This window comes from Argopecten irradians, chromosome 2, assembly GCF_041381155.1.
Source record: "Argopecten irradians isolate NY chromosome 2, Ai_NY, whole genome shotgun sequence".
NCBI lineage: Eukaryota > Metazoa > Mollusca > Bivalvia > Pectinida > Pectinidae > Argopecten > Argopecten irradians.
Window position 1 is genome coordinate 9,057,498 of NC_091135.1, and position 23,179 is coordinate 9,080,676.

A 23,179-nucleotide genomic window follows, 5' to 3' on the forward strand; every position below is an offset into this window, starting at 1 on the left:
TCTTAGTATCAAAGGTTATTTTTCCTAAGATTTTATCGATAAGTGGCATTTAATAAGGTGTATGGTTTCAAGCAATAGTGGAGCCATTTTTTGCCGGTCCGTATAACTGCAACTGGTATAATTGTATTCCACGCTTTCCGTAGCTGAATCATCTCGTATATATCAAAGGACGTTATAGTGAAAACCCCATATTTAATTAGATAAAATGACAATTTGTAAGCAAACGTGACTAATTATATAAGAGATGTAAATATTCGTAACATAAATCCATTAATCCTGAGGCCAAAATAGAATTCTAGTTAGATTCAAAAGAAGAGAAAAAACCTAACACAAAAGTTTGTTTTTTCTGCTTCCATTACCCAGTGAGTGATGAAACTGTCAAATGTATGTAAGTGGAGCCCTCCAGTGTTAACTGAAATCAAATCATGCATACCATCATATCTGAAGGTCACGTCAAATAATATCATTACTATATTTCTAGATCACGTAAATGTTTCGACTTGAATCCCACTGTATTGGAAATATAAATTTAATTAGTACGAATGCTTCTTTTCATGGGCATCAATGCTCATTTGTTATGGGATATCCAACAGACTGAGTTAAGAGGATGTTATATTAGATAATGTTTACGCAAACGTGAGTTTCAGTACTGAGTTATGTTCTGACAATAACATCTGTATCTTTTCGGCATAATTCTCAGTAAGTAAATGGAAGATCTTTCATAAACTTTCTCCTCCTTCTCCCATCCCTCCTCTCTTTTTCTTCTTCTTCTTCTTCTTCTTCTATTCTCTCTATTCTTCTTCTTCTTCTTCTTCTATTCTCTCTATTGTATTTCATGTTTTTCGTTGAATTTTGTAATGTTGTCAAATAAAATAAGCTTTGTTATGACTTCACTACACCATATCTCTCAATATTTAGTTGCTATTACGATCGCATTAAGACATTCCTCAAAATGCTACAGAATGCCAAAACCACCTCCAGTTAATTTACACTCGTAATTTGCATCCATGTACTTAATGAAAGACCAATTGATGAGTTGTTTATCGATTTATTTAAAGAAACGAACAATGACAAGACCAAACACTAAGCCATTGATCTACTTATTATGTATCAGAATCGAGTTTATGGTTACCGCTGATTTTGTAAGCCCAATTTCTCTATTGATTTACACCATTAGCGTTCGATCATACTTAATGAGACTGTGTTACGTTAATAACACTACGTTACCTGACCTCTCCTCTCGCCTCCTATACCGATGAGATGGACAGGAGTAAAATTAATCAGGTCTATTACTAGTCAATACACCGCTCATTCTCAGACATAGCGTCGTCTCGTCTGACACTGAGACCTATGTAAACAAACCGGTGCTACAAACAATTACCTATGCTTTTCATAAGTACCGTGGTCAAAGACGCTGTTCTTTGCAGATTCCTTGGCCAGACAGAAATTATGCATTCCTACTATTATTGCTTTTTATTCATCAAACCATTAATTAGAGAAAAAGCTTTATTGTCGAAGTAAGTTTTTTTCGTAACTGACAAAATGTTTAAAGTTATATGTGCCGTATTTTTCATAGTCACGAATCATGAAGAGCTTTTAATATGTTATTCAACTCCAAAAGTTACCAACATTTTGAGAATTACAATTCTTCGAATGTGTAGGTTTTAATTTTACAAGAACAAAAAGGACTGAAAATGATTTTTGGCAGTACTGCCAAAAATCATTATATTAACATCTTCAGTGTAATGAAATGAGTACATACGGTCAGACCATGAAGCCATCTTGTTGTCCACAATTTCATTGCACATTTTTACAGTATAATTAGTAATTGATAAGTGATTTCTGAAGGTATATTTACATCTAAAGATGTATAAGGCATAAAAAACAAGAATTTCACAGTGCATAACCAATGTGTTCTAACTAACGTTTATAAGGCATTATATATGTTTGTCTGTCCTTTTGAATGATTTTCACAGCTTTAATCATTAAAACTTATGGTTTTAAATAGACAATTGAAGAAAAAATAGCATGTCCAAATTTTCGACCAGTTACGGCACATATAACTTTAAGATTAAGGTAATTCTTAAATTGATTTTTTTTTATTATTGTTTTTTTTCACTTAATTTACTCCCAAAATCTGTATAGCAGCGTGAGTAAGCATAATAAACGTAATATTCTGCAAACAGCCTGTCTTCATTTCACTTTATGATATAGTGAGTTTTTTTATTAAACAAAAACATATTTTCAATTTCATCCTCGACACCCAGGGATTCCGATCACAAACGATCTCTACACCCCTCGACTATCTCATAGTAAAACTGAAGGCAACTCAGGGGAACAAATATGAACTAAACACAGACCTTGTAAAATTTGCATCAAATGACTTAATTACCTGTTTTGTTCTGTTGCCTCCAATTTTACAATGAAATAGTCCAGGAGTGTAGAGATCGTAAGTGATCGGAACCCCTGGAGTATCGAGGATGTTCCAATTAAAGCCATTAACGTACAGAATAAGCTCAGCCAAAAAGAGTACGGAAATAATCTGGAGACCACAGACAACATAAATAATTGTAAACATTAATGAAGTGATTTGTTTTGTTAAGCAGAATAAAATATCAAGTAATAAGTAATATCAGAAGAAATACTAAATCAGTCAGATTATTACTACATAATAATCGCTATCCGTGTCCATTATTCATCGTTATCACTGTAGAATATAACACATGTGTGTTTAAATGCCTTTCCATTCATCATTGTCTCTGCCTTTGGCTAATGACTGAAAAGCCAAACTCTGCTCGTCATCCCTTGTGCCTCATTACAATTTATTCTAGGAGCGCGTTCTTAGCACATGAAGCTGTTAGGAGTAGTGTATGAGCGCTGTCAAAGTGCCGATTCCCGATGACAGAGTCAGAGCTCCAGGTGCTTTTGTTTACAAACAAGAACCACGCGCTTCAATTTATATATAGAAACCGTAACTACACGTGCAGCCTGTATCGTATTAACTTTTTTCTCCATTTATATGAACTACTGACCCATTTACCTCATTTTGTATTGCTTGTTTTTTTTATAAATTTACGCTTAGGAAACTGCAGATAGCTAGATAACTAAGCCAGGCTATCGAGGAACACGGCACTGATTCTGATTTAAGAACCAGCTATGATGATTTCGTTTTGATTTAAAACGTAATGAATGCATTTTCCATCGGTTTTGTTGATATTCTTTCGACAAAAATAATGTCATGTCCTTTTCTTGGCTGATAATTTCCACTGTTATTTTTCTGCGTTAATAATCATTACCTTTCAATGATGAGAACATATCTTTTTCATACTTTGTACAATGTATTACATAAAAAAACACCTTTAAGCCATTTGTATAATTCAAATCTACAGATAATTTTGCATTATATTTGCGGGTTGTTTTTAAAGTCAATGAATATCATGAAGCATACGAATGGTTCAACCACTCCCAAAATTAAACCCCTCATTATCCGCTTTACATTGCTAGGCGATTGTTTCCCCGTAGGTACTCCGGTTTTCTTCCTTTTTGAAAACCTGATGAACAAAAGTATTTAAGATGTACACAAAGATCGGATGTTTACAGAAACAGCCTTGGCTACTTTATTGTTGTTACGATTGCAAACTTTTGTCCAGTAAATGAAGACTTAATAATATATGTTGGAATAAAGGACAATTGTTAAAGGAAAATGGATCAATGAAACTGAAAGATAAAACTGTAGCTAAACCTGAAATCCAGTGATGGTTGCTTAAGACACAAATGATTTTCCCATTCAGACAATCTGACGTTTATCGTAACGACAATCCCGCATATTACGCGGAAGAAACTCCAGGTTATCTATATCGCGTAGATTTAAGGCTCCACGTGAGTCCATGTCATTTTATTCGGCGTCCACGTGAACCAATCAAAAATTAGATTTACGGACCACGAGCCATGTTTAAGTAAATGTAGCCCCCTGAAGGGCGGACGAGAGATTTGCAGCAATTTTCTCGCCACACTGTCAGAGTGTCTACTCAAAGCAGTAGATCTTTAAGTAATCTTATAGACTTTCTTCGAAGACATCGAAAGCAAGCCAGTGGCCCGATATTTCTTTCTTGTGCTTCAAAATGGATCACGAAGGCGACACTAAATCCATCGAATATCACGTGGGATTCCCCGTGATCTCGTGTGGTCTCATGTGGTCTATCTGACAATTGTTCCATTGTTTCTAAATTCCACTTACATTAGGAATTGACATATGGACATACACTTAAAAGTTAAAACTATGATTACACGATCCATAAAGATTAAATAAAGATATACGCATCTAGTGAAAAACGAAGTAAGACAAATGGAAAGAAACGGAAGTTCCTTCTTAGGTTGGTGCAGTTGGATTGAAATAAGCAACAAATCATTTGAAAGGATGACATTTTCCGGAAAGTCATGATGCATTTAGCACCATGTACTGAAGGCGTTGAATCTATTTCTTTCATGCCTGTATCATCAATTCAGCTACGCGTATTTACTCGTGATAACACATATCTATTTTATCAAGATAAACTTTATCGACATATCAAATGGCGAAAAAAAACAATGATACATTTTGTACCGCTATAGACACGAGAAATGAGTTTAGAATCAAGTAGAATTGATTTGTCTGACATGACAAGTCCGTATAACTGAACTGCAAAAACACAGGTCCGAATGTCCAGGTAATAACGAAAAACGTCTCTAAATGGACAGTAGACATTATGACAAGATTGCCTGATACATGTAGCAATGGAAATATTTCAAAAGTTGATACCGGAAAAAATAAAGCAATTATTTTATTTTTATTTTGGTATAATTTTGAAACAGCGAATAGCAATCAATATTGAACAAGCCAATTCATATCTATTTTCTCCTTTGCTTTTAATGAGAAATTTCATCATGCTTTGGATTACTTTATTCTTTAATAAGTTCAGATCGATTATATTTTGCGGTTTATTAGAATTTGCCAAGCCAGATAGTATTATAATTTGCAATCAGTAGCTGCTTTTGTCGGCGAATTTAGATTAAATTCTTTTAATAACTACCATGTTATGTAATTAAGATAAAATATAGATGTAGAATTGATTTTCTTTTACATACTTATAAAAAAAGCAATTATAGTTTGCTAGGTCTGACATGTTCATGCGAAATTACGGAATGTATTTGCTCATAATATAAGGTAATATATAATCATAAAGTACAAATGGCCTAGTCAGGTTTAGGATATTGATGCTTAAAGCAACGTCAATACCGCCAAGTCTTCATTAACCTACTACTTATTTCTTTAATATATTAATTTTCGAATCACAAGTATTCACTCTACAAATAACGAGCCAATCACGCAAATGGCTATATTTCGATAATTTTCCCTATTAAAATTGGCACTGGATCTATTATATACCACAACATAAGATTGTTTTTACTCGTTGTATGTCTACTCTATCACTCTTCTTTGTTTATTCCTTCAGTGAAAATAGATCAGAAATAGCCTCCATATAATGACAAATCAAAAAATCAAAATGATCGCTAATACACTGTAAAATGTTTGCTTGACAACCGGTTAGACTATTTTTGCAGAAAAAAAAATAGATAGATAAATAAACAAATAATTGTTTGAATAATTTGTATTAAATTTAACACGCAAAATTATTGTTTGAAAACTCGGTGTTTACTCTCAGTAGACTCATGTTTCATATTTTCTGTAGCTTATTAGGTTCACGTAGCAAGATGCCGCTATTTCTCCGATCAAGAACATTATTCCAAATAACACTGTGTCGTATACAGTGGTTTTCAGTGCATTTTCAAGGAATTTGCCACAGAATTCTGGGCTATCCGTCATAATGTAAAACTATCTAGCTTTACTATACACCTATTAGTTCAAACTCATACTATGGTATTATGTATTGATCTAATACGTCTACATAATTCTTGTTTCAGGGATTTCTTTCCAATATGCAATGTAGTTATGGTGTTTTATAACAAATGTTGGGCTAATTCTTTATTAGATATTCTGCTATATGTTTATCTCTGAATGTTAGCCACTCCTAAGAGTTCATTTCTTACTAGGCTTTTTGCTAGAATACATTGTGTCATTCAAACGCATCCTTTTAATTTGCTGTTCGGAGATCCCTTGATAATTAAACATCCAATCGTCCCTTCGGGTTTCCTCCTTATGAGCAAATCGCTTCATTAGATTTTTATCCGGTTCACTTTACAATGTAGCACACCGATCGATGAACATTTAATTCATCGCCTTGAATCAATACTCTCCTTGATTTGTTACTGCTAACTCATTTATGCTGAGACTGTGTGCATCTATCTAAGAAGCTTAACCTTGTTTTGGAGAAAATATCTACTATCTAAACGAAATTGATGAAATGACATCGAATACCAATATTAATGCTATCCACGTCGGCTTGCTATGCACTACACACATGAATGGCACTTTAATAGCGAAACGATAACTCTTTAATCTGTAACAAAATAAGTCGCAGAATCAACTTTGTAAATAAACTGCAGGATTTGCCCGAGGATGTTTATTTTCATTACTTGTCAGATGCCTATCTAATTGCCAGTTAACTTCTTTATCCAGCACAGCTACTGTAACGAGAATAAAGGACCGTGTTTTACAGTTTCCTTATAAAAGACGATAATGGAGTTTGTTGATTTTTTTTTTCATCTTTACCAATGTTGACTATTCGGAGATGACACAAATGAAAATATTAATTCCGCCAATTATAGATGTATTTCATAAATAAGTGTCCTTTATAATCTCATTATTAAAGGTTAAATGTTTATCGAGTCGGTAGTTCACATTATCCTTATCCATTTTGTATTTCTTTCACCTTCCCTTCATGTAATAAAGACCAACTCACCTGGAAATCTTTATGTGATTGATATATGCGGACGAACACTGTGTTTTTTTCCAAAATTGATTTTGAGTTGTAAAATGGATGAAAGCATTACAAATATCATTGTAAAGACTCCCTAAAAAAGACTGTCATATGTCAAAAGCGAAAAAAGGTAAGGCTCATTGTGGGGCTAGTGGAAAAATACACTTTAACAATACCTTTTGTGGATTTTCTGAAAATAGTGACATCATAAAGCCAATCTGGTATCGGCCTAGTGACAAACTGTCACTATTTGTGTTTTTTATTTTTGATATATTCAAAGGATAATAGAAAACCTTGTTTGCAAAGACACAATTACCGCTTTGGGCGCCTTGTTATCGCAGCCAAGGACATCGGCATAGTTAGAGCGGATTTGCGTAAGTGTAAATGCAAATTAGGCCAACAAAATGAGGGATTGCTGTAACAAGTGAGTAGTTGTAGGAACAAGCGACAACCTAGCATCACGTGACCTTTTAGTTCCTTAAATGCATCTAATGATACTAGATATAGCATATATAAAGGTAAACAATCTTAACCTGCTGTGATTCAACTACATGTTTGTATTACTAATTGACCTGGCGTTGTGATACCATGAAAAAAAGGAAAACATTTCATATAAAACGGCTATTTAGATGATCATATATGAAATATATATAACAAGTTTTTGTTTGAAATGTCATTATGAAAATCCCTAATGTTTCTTCAAATCACATGGTCCTCAAAATCACAATGTGGTGCTCGACTTAATAAACAAAATCATACTGTATTTTTCTGTAAACATCAGAAGTCATTGTTTACTCGGTATATAAGAAAATCGATCAGTCTGCCTTTGTCCAGCACAGTAATCCAATAAAGGTATTAGTGAAATATCTCTAGCTACTGCTAGAACAGCGAATATTGCTAATTTACAAAAGTAAAAAAAAAACAGTTCGATCCCATCATGCGCTAGGAATGTGATTTATACTTATTGACCCGAGGATCATTTCCGGTATCGGGGACCTCGTCGATGAGACGCTTGTAATGTTTTAATCGTGCTTAAAGAAAAGCGCCAGGCGACTTGGCTATGCCTATGGTACTCTGACATGATCCGCTGACTTTAACAATATGTCTCCCAACGTTATGAAGTGTGTTGACATGTCATCGCCAATCTATAATTAAGACTGTATAATAGATCAAACAAATTTAATACTAGCACTATAGCAAACCACCTCTTGCCATATACTGGGGGAGAGTCTAATGGAAAAAGAAATGTATATTGAACTTGTCACAACGGTTTAAGGTGATGCTCAAATTACTGGATTTGTGTAGCAGTGCGAACCTATTGATTCATCTTTCTCTCTTGTAACATTTGACATTCGGTTTGCTTGTTTAATTGAATGGACGTTGTTCATCTCTAATTACAAACCAGGGATCGCATTTGTTTACAGTATATGGATTTAACGGATATGACAAGGAGGGTATACACAACATGTGTGATGTTATGGTTGTAATAAAAAAAATTAATGCATGTCTCCATTTTCGCTGATTTTGACTGACTTACTTTTAAAAATGCTCTTTATCTATGCACTAATGGCCATCGCATGGATGTTTAAAATACACCTTTCGGTGAAAATAAAATTGTTTCTGTTCATTGGCATTTCTCACCCACCATGTCCCTTGCGATTGCGATGATGCGGGGTTCGAATATACTAATAAATGGTTGTCTTGTAACTTTATAGGTCAGCTTATCTTCATGCAAGCAATATTAAACGAATGAATAGATTTATCATCCATGGTATGTATTTGTCAAAGTTTAGATGCAAAAAAAATCATTCGGTAGATAACAATGAAAATGGTAATAACCTCTGTTGCACTGGTGCATTTATTATTTGACATTTTGACCATACCTGTAGTGCAAAAGCGGTCAATGTCTTCCCTTTTAAAAAATTGTATCTAAAACAAGGATTGAACAAAAAACATAGCATATATAAGCTATCTCCCTATGTCTCATTGCCTTACTTTTGTGATGCTAATTTTATCTTTAACATGATCCTAAGCTTGAACTGTTCAAAACAATAAATGGAGGCATAGATATTACGATGATTGGTCTTTTGTTGAGCTTCACATGCATTGTCAGATTAACCTTGTACACGAATCACTACGTCAGAAACATTCTGGGTTATCACACAGAAACCCTATTGCTCTTCGCCCAATCTGGCAAAACACGGCGTAGAATGCCGATCGTTAATCAAGATTCCTCGGAACATATGCGTCATATTAGGCAGGGTAAATTAGAATATAAGTGGGTCGTCTCATTGTTTATGCATCACTTACTTCTGGTGTCGCCAATTCCTGCCTCTGCACAGAACGGATTACGGGATAGCAAGAAACGATGATGGCAAGACAGTCACGCTGATTATCATTTTCCTCCAATAAAAATTGATCTAAAAAACTGCAACTATACGCATTTTCGCGATGGTTTTTTTTTTGGCGATTTCGCACTGGAAACTTATGGCAAATAAGGTATAATACTTGTATTCCTTTACAAATGAAATGTTTACCGATGGCATGACTACACTATATAAAATGCGGGAGATATCAATTGGGTTTTGATTGCAAATAGGATTTATTACTGCTTAGTAATATTTTGTTTATTTGTTTTGCTTATTTTCTTTTGGTTTTTTCCCCTTTCTTTATACAAAACGCGGGAAAAGAAATACTTCGACAATATTAGTTTAAAAGCAACGATCACATTTTTACTTTAGTTGACATGGTTTTTAATAACTCTTTCATGCTTTGACAATTTGCATCTGTTTTTGTTGTGTGTTTTTTTGGGTTTTTTTTAATTATAGAAAATATTTTTTGTGAAAATACGATTACATTGATCAAACTTTATACATTTAGCGCGCGTTGCACCCATTTGTTGTTGCCAATATCAATCAATGTACGACCTTCTCATTTGTCAACATGTAATGAACTCATTATATCTGAAGTTTACTGCAGCTGGAAACAAAAGAATATCTCTTTCGACAGCTGAAGCTCTTTCCCATTTAAGGCAGATTTATTTTTTCTCTTTATAGCATAATTTACAATTCCGAAATAGAATAATATATGCGAACGAGATAACCTTAGATTAGTTGAAAAAATAATTTAGTATTAGACATTTATTAGACGTACTAAACTCGGTAAGGAATTCATAGGAGCTCATTTCAAGGAGAAAGTTAACGACTGGGATGTCCTTGACCATCTGGTCATTATTCTATTCATGCGTGTATAAATCAAACAGACATCCTATCAAAGACTTGAGTGCTGAAAATGTGGTTAAGGGAAATGATAGATTGTGCATTTAATGCCTAATCAATTTGCCTTGCTGCCAACGCATATTTTCCTCATTTAATTCATATTTAATATTAATGCATGGGCAGTAATATTCTGTCCATTTTCACATCTAATAATGCTTGATTTAGCACTAAGGAGGGACAATATTTTTTAATATTAATGCATGGAGTTTACTCATTTTCCCATACATTCATGCTTAACCAAGCGCGTAGGAGAGACAACCTTGAAAAAACCAGCAAGAAACGAATTTTAGACATGAAGATGTTTTAAGTCACCGTGATGTCGTTCTTTCTAGCATTAAGAGTCTAAACAATTCCCGGTTCGAGTCATGTATATACAGTTGAAACTAATAATTACAGGTGACGTTGATCTGATAAGAAAACAAAGTTCGACAACGACAGTCTAATTCCCATAGACAAGGACAGTTAATAGCGCGTGCTCTTAACGAGGAACAATTTCCCCTTTAACATTTACACGTAGAACCGAGTTACAGGTAGCAGTTATAAATTACGAACGAATATTTTAAAGCCGACTGTCATGCCACGTGACAATTCACGTGACTGAACACGTGACTGTATGGTGAACTACACACGGGTGTCACGTGGATTCGTTTGAAATTGTAAAAAAAGAGTTTCTTGGTAATTTGTTCTGGCGATTCCTTTATTATCGGTTGATGTGAATAAAAAAATATTGTTTTTTTCTTCTAAAAACAACATTATTGTAATAAAATGACAATCAGATTGAAACATAAATTGTATCGAAAACAGGAGATGAGAGATGACATCTCACATATATAACAGCTATCAAGCACATCAAATTGGCATAGCGTAACTGTTTATACGCTTCTTAATAATGTACTGAATATTTATTTAGCGTATTGCAAATATGTATTTGGATATTTGGGTCAAGAATAATAATTAATAACGCGACAGTTTTCTTCTGACCTTCATATAGGGGATTAATTTATTTAGACGATTTTTCCAAGAGTGTGTAATTACATACGTGATATAACGGCCGCACCTATGTTTTGTAAGTCTCCTCAGTATCAAATCAACTGCAATGAAATGAAGTGGATCTGTCAGCAACCTTGGATACTGATAACATATTTTTTCTTTGATTAATATTAATGTCTTATATATCGAATATACTTATCGATATATCACTGCAACTCTGTCATCTGTTCAAACATCACATCGACTCGGATCCCCTGTTCAAACATGCCTTTGACGTTGATCAGTGACTAGAATCCAGTGATTATAACAAAAATAACGTTCTTTTTGTATACATTGTTATAAACTGTTATTTCATCAGGAAATGTTCGATATCTTGTACTTTCCGGTATGTCCTTAAATCATAAATTTGGACTTTCACGTACGCCTTTTTAACAAATAAGGAAACATGAATTGTAAATTTCGTTAAACACAGTTGCACTTAGGGAGGGAGAAGCGTCGCATCGACGTTTTATGCATGATATAGACCCATCTAAACCCAGGGATTGATATGTTGTGATAACATACAAGACATCCAAACAGGTCTCCACAAGGGATTGTTTTGCAAAATTTTATGCATATCGAATGTAGAATCACCGCTTCGTACAAGTCTGATTTTACATATTCTTAAGTCTTATCAACAACTCTGGCCATTCCACACAAAGGAAATAGGAATGATGTATTGATGTTACATAAAGGCACTTCACTTGTTAATGCAGAGGGGTAGGGGATGGAAGATAATGGAAAACTATACATAGAAAATGCATGGGAAAATGTCTAAATCATGTCTTTTCCAGTTTATGGTTTCTACATCATATAAACATTATCCAACTAATGATCGTGAGGCATGTGGACGTTTTTACTTTCCACCGTATGGATTTGTGATTATTTCCTATTCATGACAATAAATTACCTTTTCTAGTGCAGATTTTGCTGAAGATAGTAAAAGCAAGTTTAATCGTCATTTCTAAGCAAATTAATCTTAGCCATTGTCAGAAAACCGTGTAAATCTAGTAAGATAAAACTATAACAAAATACGTTAAATGTTTTGGTCTTGGAAAGTATTCGTCAATTTCAATATCATCATAAACTTTAAATACGTTTAATGATCATGTCACACTATAGAATGTATGGTACAATAGTTAAGATGCAACACTTATTGATATTATTTCATTTGTGTATAGAGGAACTTCATCGAATAACGAATTAAATTGAGTTATCAAATATAAGCTCCCCGTTTTTCCCCTTTTGGAATTCTTCATCTTCTTTTACTAAATCGAGCGGACCAGGTGAAATAGATTTCGGAAGAATAACACTTGATAGTATGTGGGATAATGCGTACCGTCTTGTTGCGACAATTAAGATTTTACTATTTTGATAATGTGTTTAGATATTTTTCCAATTAAACGTATATAAAAGTTAAAATGTTTATTTTTTGGTTTGCGGTGACTATTTGATAGTTTCTGTTCATTAAATTTTGGTCACATGTGCTAGTGTATTCGGCTGAATAGGTAGCAAAAATCAAAGAAAAACGTGCTGAAGATGTTTTATCGTGCCCTCACGGAACGTAAACAGACACAGGAATCCATTGACCTACTTATTCATTCTCAATTCACGCCTTTTAATGAATCGCCACACAGAAACGGGAAAACAATTAAATCACAAAAAATGTATTCTCTGTGCTGCTCCGGACCAACGTGTGACTGTCAATTCTGAATAATTATTCGGTAACTCGTTTTCCCCTGTGAGGACAATAATCTATTTTGGGGTAAAATCTTCAGGTTATCCCGTTTCTTGTAGAATCTCTGCACTATAATGCTGACACTGATAAAGCACGTGGTCTATTCCATGAAAAGACTTTATTTCTTAAGAACAATCATTCTCTGGTCAGAGTTCTAAGTCAATTTGCCAGGAAGCAGAGTCGCAATCCTGCTATATATATATCAAATTAATCCTTGAGATGCATGGCGGATGAATAGCGTGTGTCATGATGTAAATGATTTAATTTGGTATTTTCGGTATTTACCGATTATAACTGAACCTGTTGTCTCATTAGTGGATCTATATTCGAAATTTAAATGTTTGCCCTGTAGTTTACAGAACCATGACGTTTGACTAAATGTTATGTTGGGTTTTTTATAATCTAATAAATATCTTCGATCCGGGATGAATCTGGTGAGTTTTCATGACCAAGGCGAATTATTCGGTTCATGTTTATTCCTTTCACTTATGCCATTTTAAATAAGACTTAAAGCAGGTGTAAGGAGACTTCTTAATTACGTTTTTTGCCATTGAAACACTACTGTTTGTAAGTGATAATTGCAATTATTAAAGGATTGATTTCCACCCTCAAGGAAAGAGTCATCAGCTCCCGTAGGATTAAGGTCATGTTAACAATTATACTAATCTGAAGAGGGTGGATTTAGAAAGTTAAAATAAAAATTGACCTACATCTGTAAGATTATATTGATTATATATTCACATACGATCTAAGCAAATATAATCTGGCCTGATAAATGATTACTTATTTCCTAGCAAATATAATCTGGGTGAAAAACTGATGGTATCAGTTATAATAAAGGCGCGATTGAGTGTCGATCAAGGAGACAATTAGTTGTGCATGGAAAGATGGATAAAGGGAGATGATATTATTGATTTATTAGGTGGTAATGGCAACTTATGAAGGCAATATAATAATAAACATATAGAGAATATACTTTATGATATTCTAGATAATTAAGGTTATTATGGACAACTAGACGCGAACACAGCTCTTCGTCTTACCATACATTTGCGCTCGATCTCAGACTCTGCGGTGAAAGTAATAATTACGACGTCAAGATCACATTAGTTCTTTGATTACCTTTGGAGCGCAGATGTGCCAATGTCATCTAGGTACCATAAAGCAAACGTTCGTATAATAGGATAACCAACATAATATCTGTCTCTCCAGTAATTGTTTTGAACTAAAACCATTGATATATATTTGTACATATAAGACACCAAATGTATTCTTAGTATATCTGTAGCCAAAGTACATTAGAAATTGTAATTTGCATCAGTTCTGTCCTTGCTGAATTACTTGATTTTTACCACTAATATCTAAGCTCTAGGACATGGTGGCATATTGGTTAACGTATCTGATATTGTTTGCCTCGCCTTGTTGTGTTATCTGAAATTCAGCAACTTAGCATCATACTTCTATAAACCCCATATTTTACGTAAATGCAATTTTTGGCGCATTTTGCGGGCGATTAAAATTCGCAAAAATAAATCGCCTTCAAATATTCAACAGCAAGAACAATATAGTGTTTTACCTGTAAAACGCGAAATTAAGTCTCCGCGATCGTAAGTTGATTTACATAAGTTCGAGTGTCTTATATTCTTAACTTATGGGTTGTGCTACTTTTAGTTTTACTGAATCTATTCCTAGCGCATTCAATGACTGAAATGACCCAGTATATGTACAGCAACGTAGAGAACTATTGAAAACCACTTTATTTTAGCGTATACTTCATTTCACATCTGCGTTAATGTCAGCATAATCTTGAATACGTAAATTCGCATTCAATGGCTCATAAGTATTTCCGTTTTTTGTAATTACGTTTCTTAGAGGTACTGTAATTGCGAAATATTTTATCGTAGCTTTTTGCTTTTACGTGAAATTGATCGCATTGTATTACGCAAAAATATAATGTTTTACAATAATTTAAACCACACATAAGCTTACTTATACAAAGAGTCACCCACATGCGTATCTGTGTGATAAAGCTATGTTCTTCTTTACAAATCGTGGGAAAAAACACACAAGTGCATCGGATTCAGTTTGTAGGAAAATATTTCTTCTCATTTCTGCTCCAGACAAACTTATCGTGATTTGAAACAAAATGGACAAAAGTGCAGATCCACGGCCTAGGCATTTCAAGGAAAATCTTTATATTATATATATAATATATCTATATCTTTATAGTTTATATCCTGAACTTCTGATGAAATACATCTTAAAATAGTTTTAATACTAACAAATCATTAAACAGTAAATTGATAACAACATAAAATGTTGCAATTCATATATGTTCCCATCAAAGAATCAATTGTCTTTCAATATGGCAACGTGCATCGAGTCACGTACTCTGGTTAGCGAGAATAAGAAGTTTTGATAAATAGGAGGTTTCAGATAGTATTTTGTTTACTAAATACAATTATTACTGTTTTATCGTCAAGGTCACTATCAAAACATCTACATAATATTTGCAATACTTACATAACATAGTTACCGATACACATTTGTTGAGTTTAACCTTTGACCGGAAATATATTAGCAGAAACAAAAGATTTATTATATTTTGGAACAAAAAATGCATCAAGACAAACCAGCGATGTTACCAGATCAATCTCATAAACCTGGCATATTCATCAATGATCTTGCTATTAATAGAACGTAAACCTAACGGCCAAACAACAATTATACAATATGCATTACTGTTTCATACAATAATTACTGAAGGCAGTTGTGATACAGTTAGGGAGATCTCAAGCATTTGTCACCTCGTGGACGGAAGTCAGAGTTTCGGTTTAGAGAAATATGTTTACTTATTACCGGTCTGTGGTCTGTATCCCGGTACTCTGGTTTCTGCTTTAGTTGCAGTATTTAATCCTTTTCGACCATACTATAAATTGTTAAAGTAATACCAATGTGGTGTATCACACGTACATGCATCACGTGACAAATTTGTATTATATTAAGTGTTTGTGATTTATTTCACTAGGCTGTGATGTTTGTCGTTGTATTAACCACTTAAATTGATTACTTTTCATGATATAATGATAATTGTGTTATTTTCTATGATTCATGTTTGGCAATTATTTACATGGAATAAACTTGTAAAAGGAACTAAATAATAAAGAAAGAAAATGGGAAAAAAACATTGCTCTCTTGTAAGATTGAAAACCGACGACAAGAGATTTGTCATTTTGAGTGTTTCTCAATTGATATGCAGACTAAGATGAATGCCTTGGAATTAACTTTGCAGTTGGAGCACTGCTCTCTCATCACCGTACATAACTACACACATAAATCAAGTTTGAAGTTTATATAGAGAGCAATTTGAATAAAACAGTCATTGAGAAAGAGCAGATTCGGGCGCAAAATTATCTAAATGTGTATATTTCACCAGAATGCATTTTGTTTAATGAATTGCCACTACGGTCTTGTACCAATAATAACACATTCTTCATTGAAGCAGTGATATATATTCGGGATCTAGCTTGACAAATCCATGGGAATTGAAATGGAATTGCACGATAATAGTTCGCTCATCGATGCATTAAAACTAAAAGTGTGTATATCGAATCATAAATACAGCATGTTTTCAACTCCTGGTTATTTAAAAGTATTTTAATTTTGATTGTGTAACGGCTGTGTTTTATAGTTGAATTATTGGGCAATAGATATCTTAATTAATTCAATTTTCCAAGTTACGTTATCATGTATTAATTGTTTTCATCATATCAACATCATTGTTTTCATGCATTATTTATATTATCTAGGTGGACATATTTTGTAGGTTTTAAGGTTTGCAGAATGTTAATGGCAATTGATTCATGGTAGCGTGAAACAGTTACAATTGATCTCATTTCTGAAGTAAGTGTTATCAAAAACTGTTGGTACTTGATGTCTGGGATTGGTTCCAGATATTAACTTAACTGGGTGGTTATGTTTACTACTGAAAGTTCATTTTCAATCTGCACATAAAAGTACAAAATAAGCGCATAATACACATCTTTAAAAAATCCAATAATTTATCGATTTTAATAAGATTGATGTCACTATTTTCCAACTTCATCGGGTTATGAGAGAAATTTTGTTTGCAAACTGTGTGAATCCGCGTAGCGGCTTCTCATAAAAGTTTGCAAACAAAATTTATCAGAAAGTCGGATATAGTATGAAAACAAATGAAAATTAATTATAGAGTAACAAAGAAGACCATTGTAAGTCAATATGATCAGATTGAGGTAACATTGATGTCTGATAAACCGAAAACATTTTCTTATAGGAAATTCAATCGGGTAACAGTTATATAAAAATATTTATTTACGGAGTTGCTGAACCACATCTAGTTACCATTTGACGTTGTTGATATGTACCCATTGAAAAATAAACAAATGATGCAATAATATTCTGTTGTGGTACATTTGTACTTTCGCCTGGAAGCACCGTTACGTTGTGCATGATTGACATACACCACACCAATTATCGAAGGTATCCTTGGCATGACATGTTCGTAAAATGATTGATGTATAATTCAATAATTTGTCAGGAGCGTTACTTTGGAATCTGAAATATATTTGTATAACGGAATCATGTGATACAGAAAATGACACCGATGATAGAATTTGATGGCGGGAGGAAGAGATGTGGATGACCGTTATATTTACACTCAATAAAGAACGCCTTAATCAAACTAGAATTGGGGTAATGCGTACTCTGTCTAAAGTCGACCGGCGATGATAGACGTGTATAATTATAGCTCACAGCACGTGAGATTTGGAATATTCACAATATTGAGAAAGAAAGACTTTTGGGATTTGGCTTCAAACAACTTAACAGCTTCCCAGCGTCTTTGACTCTCGCCTGAATACCCATCAATGTAGTAATAAGTCGTGCGTCTATAAGCAAAGACAAAGACAATGGATAGTTCTCCGTAAGAATTAATAGGCTTTTCTGAAGCGAGGAAACTATTTTTGTAGCCGTAAAGACAGCGGGGAATAGATTTATATCGTGTCGCGTCTGTTTAGTCGAACAAGCAGAAGAGGTAGACCAAGGATACGTCTTTAAGGTTAAAACAATGCCATAGAAAGATAATGATTAAGTAAAAAGGAAACATCAGATAAATAAAAGTATTAAGGTCATCGTTTAAAATATGTTTTTTCTCTTTCCCCGATCCTGTTCATATAGGTTGAATACAAAGGTTGGGCAGATAGGTAGACATTTTTTTTGCTTCACTATTCTAGACGATAGATAGACATGTATACATGTTAATTTGAAAACAATATATGGTACTCCTACATTCATGATAGTACAGAAAAGACTATGGCACTGGTAATGAATGAATTGTTTTCAACTACAATTTATTTCTAATATACATATTGATTATATCGTAATTGCTTTGTTGTATTGTTTCATTATTATTAGATTGCTATAATGTGAAATTAAACCACGTTCTTATATAATGTCTGTAATATGTGTCTAATGTACTATGCTTATAACGAAGATATTTAATTGGTCCTTAAAGGTTCGTTATAACAGTGAAATTGCTATTTAAATGTCCACTACCTTTCCGAAACCTCTTTTCATTTTTAGAATGGGAATGTAAAACGAGATCAATAATTTTGCAGAGTTGGTGTTTAATCGTGTATATATATGCTTTATTAACACAAAAAATTAGATAAAATAAGTTATTTCACCTTTGGTGCATGCGCAATCATTACTTCATTCCATATAGGATATAGTGCCATGGAATTTTTTCGTGATGCAATTAATTATTTTTCATATTTTTAACTTGAAGTGAAATTAGAAGCTTAAACGTTTCAATGGTGGTAATGGTGTACAGTAAGTAACTTTTGTAACTGAAGAAAAATACTAAATCGTCTGCTCCTGTACTTGATAGTGAAAAAATACCATTTGTCAGCGATGGAGCATCTTTAACTTACCGTTACTACCACACATATCAACACCTTCTGAGCAGTTTAATTAGAATAAATAAAAAAATTAATTTTCATAATACAGGTCGTTTTATGTTTCCCGCTGTCGTCATAAATGCCGCGCGGTAGTTGGCATTCGCAGCGCCAGACGCTCTGAAATATTTGTAATTATTTAGACCTATATGCTGAAAAGAAATAGCAACCAAATGAGTATATTTGCTTCATATATATGGTAGTACATAATGCATTCCCTTTGGTTGCCTGTGCATGTATAAAGCATAACGCGTATAACTTATTTATTGGCCAATACATATTACCCAAAGTATTCAGATAATACATATTAGATACAAGAAGAAATGGTGAGATGATTTTTTTATACAATATAAATATAATTGATGGCATAAAAAGGAAGCTAAGTCGTACACATGACATTAATAAAGTCGTATTGTACGACACAACGAATGACGTCAACAATTTGGTCACTCTACATAAAATGATGACGTAATATTAATGTGAGTAGCGTTACTTTACTAATGCCTTTCTTCGTGTCAGATAGAACGATCCCATGGTCTACCACGAGATCAAATTGATCGTATGTGTGAGGGAAACACATTTACTATATTTAGAGCCAAACAATAGTACTCCCAACCCATACGTACTCTGGGGATTGTTTTTCAATGTTCACGTAAGAAAAAAAAGTTCTTGCCAATACTAATTGTCTCATTGATCTTACTTCAAGTGTGGAAGAATATTATCAGTATTTGATGAGACGATTTGTAAAAGTCATGAAGAAATGTAAAATTCTATTTCTTAGAATTCCATATGAAGACACAAAAGTGAATCTAATATAAAGTCAGACAGTTTATCATTGTGGTTAGGAAGCGGGAGTGCATTGTCAGACACCAGCCAGATCCACAGTACAAATGATTTGAAGCCAAAAATGATTTAAAGTTACTGCCTTACATATTGAATTATGTTTATACAATATACGAAATATCATTCCGATATTGTATTTACATGTAAGTATCAAATAAATTGAATCACGCGATTTCCGACAGGTTGAGGCTCAAAATGAGATTTTAAAGTCTCTTTTTCACCTAACTTAAACTAATCTATTGCAAAATACTGAAGTTAAATTGGAATACAAAAATGACCTTCCTACAAGTATTCATACACATGCATTGCAAGCAAAGAATCAGCGAATTGGGTTAAGCTGCATGTCATGGAATATGTTTGGAATTGCCATGCTAGTTCCAGGTATAGCATGCAAATGCAGTTGTGTATTCCAAATCTTAAAAAACCATAGTAATATAAGATATATGCGTGCATATATAACCACACCTTTCATTGTCTTTGATGTTGATTCACAAATCCACTACTTAGCAATGCTATCATAATGCTAATGCTAAGAAGAACATTTCTAAATAAGATTTTGGATAACCAAAAATTGTTCGAAATAGCAACAGGCCAACATCTTGAATCTTAATTAGAATCCGCTGACCTCCCAAAAAATAGATGTACCACTTACACTATTACATAACTGAAACAATTCTGCAATTTTTTTGTTGTGCACGCGGGTGAAGTGTTGATCAGTTATGGCCACCGTTGAATTGTTATTCGGTCTATGTGCGTTTTGCTGAACCCTCGATTTAATGTGCAAACGTCTGTCTTAAGCCATCGTTCGAAGGCAACCGTTTTGCCCATTGGTTCAGCATAACGCATGTAAACCTCAAAGTGAGTCCACAAATCAATATGAGTTTTCAACGTTTAAGCAACCTGCACGTATAAGTCCAAACAGTACACCATATGGATTTCAATAACGATGATAATATAGCCATCAATTAAATCCAAGTTAAAACCAACACGTATTAAATATATTTCAAATCATATTACAGATAGGGTTGATGAAAAGTACATTTGAAATTCAATATGAAATGCATCTGCACTTTAGTATCTCTAACCTATCATCATACATTTTCGAATACAAATACATCAATATTTTCCAATCGTCGCCATACAATTCGTACCAAAAATGAATTATGCTATAATATTATGTGGATTTTATAAACTTTACATATAAAAATGTTTAACATAAATGTTGGCTGTGTCACCTTTATAGAACCAAAGATACACACAAATTATAAGAGATTGATATTATAAAATAATGGACATCAGATGATGTTAATACCAGGTTGTAAACGCTTGTTTACGTTGGTCGAGGCCTAGAGTTAATTTAATTTTGTAATAACTTTTGTAAGACCATATATCCGTGCATCGGGAGGAATTTACTACACTTAAAATCCTCACATATAGAGTATGTTTCATTTCTGCTTAGTTAAAGGGACAATTTAGTGAGGCTAATTCTTTACATAACCATGAAGCAAAATATGGCATAAATGTATTGTTCTACATTCCTTATGAAACATATGAAAAGAAAAAGTGACAAATTCCACAACATTGTTAAGTATTTTGATTAATACCATTGAAATTCCAAATCGTTGATCAATACGATTACATAATGTAAGCAGGTACAACATGTACGCTGTACCCTTACCCGAGTCAAAGTCACGCACGTTAAACAAATGTAATACATAACCACTGAGGAGTTGATAAAATTATTTCTAGACAAGATCGTGCATCTAATAATGTTATCACAACTTTAAGAGCGTTTTGAGTAGTTCTAGACAAAAAATTCTTTACTGCACAGGCAAGGATCAGGGTTCGGCATACAAGGCTATGTGTAATGGCGATTGAACATTTCACATACATTTGACTACTGTGGGCTTTTCTGGTATATCACAGTTAAACCAACTAATCTAATTACCATTAGAATTGGTTTGTTTCCGAAATATGTGCAAGTATTTATGCACTCTTAGATCGAATTGTCCCTTTAAAGAACATAACATTCCCTAAGGTACACATATGTCATCGAACATTTAGTTAATAAATAACACAATTGCTTCATTACAACAATAAAGTATGTTTCTTTTGTCGCCATGAAATTCTTCCCGTCATCTAAATGGATTTTTAGGGGAAATTTAATAAGTTCTTAACACTGCTTGCTTAACAAAGAAAGAGGCACAGAGAATAGATGATCTAATTAAAGTTCTAACGAACAACATTTCTAAAATGCAAACGATAATTGTTTTGGGGGATTCTATCCTAAGGTAGAATTGAAGACATCGGTTTCAAAGAAATATTGCATTAGTTCGTTGTCATCATAAAAGCGAAATAACAACTATTTAATACACAAACGTTTAGATATGTGTTAAAACGTTTAGAAACTACCTCCAGCGTTTTCCTTCTGTATATAAGTAGAACAAACAAAAAGAAATACGACAACTATATTTTGTCTTCAACTAAGGTAATTGTCAGATTATTATCAGAAATTATAACTTATTTGCGGTTTAGAATTTAGATTTTTGCGAGATTCACTATTTAGTTATATCCCCATTAAAATGGTACCCATACTTAATACCCGACTGATCATTCAATCCGTCGATTTCTGAACTCGTACTTTGGCAAAGCCATCATTACACAGTTCATCCAGCTGATTTTTTAATTGAAATGTGAAGAATTCATGTGAAAAACTAGGATTACACAATAATGATGTGGCAAAACTGTTTACAAATCTGACAAAACGTTCAAATATGACATTTATAAGGATATATTCAATTTTCTTTGTGAAAAAAAGAATTACCATCAATACATTGTCAATCGTTAATATACAAAAATGGCGTTTGAAAGGAAGGCCAATCACACAAATAAGTATCCCGTCCATTGTTTACAGGTGTGACGTATTGTCCCCACGAGTATGATGGGATACTTTGCTGGATGACCAGCCCGACCGATTCCTTGGCGTCCGTCAAGTGTCCAGCAGTCCATGAAGGCCATCCAATACCCGGTAAGTCGATATGATATCCAAGTAAAAGAATGCCCTCGTAATGTGTCAAATATTGCTATTGCTGTTTCATAGTATCCAATACAGTATTCGGAATAATCTGTGTAAAGAAATTATATTGCCACAATTTTAATATCATCATCATGATCATTATCGTCGTCATCATCATCATCATCATCATCATCATCATCATCATCATCATCATCAATATCATCATCATCATATCATCGTCGTCATCGTCTTATTCTTCTGCTTCTTCTTTTTTGCTGCTGGCTGCTTTACTTCTTCCTTTTGTTTTCCTCTTCTTCTTCTTCCTTCTCCTCTTCTTCACTTTATTTTTTTCTATCGCAATA

General features: G+C 33.5%; 1 protein-coding gene across 1 annotated transcript in view; it reads left to right on the forward strand.

Annotated features, from left to right (window-relative positions):
• LOC138314366 (diuretic hormone receptor-like) overlaps nt 1–23,179 on the forward strand; it is a 104,826-nt gene that overhangs the window by 43,169 nt on the left and 38,478 nt on the right. The window contains exon 5 of the mRNA XM_069254669.1: nt 22,716–22,829. Coding sequence (XP_069110770.1) covers nt 22,716–22,829 — 114 coding nt within the window. The remainder of the gene's footprint in view (nt 1–22,715; nt 22,830–23,179) is intronic.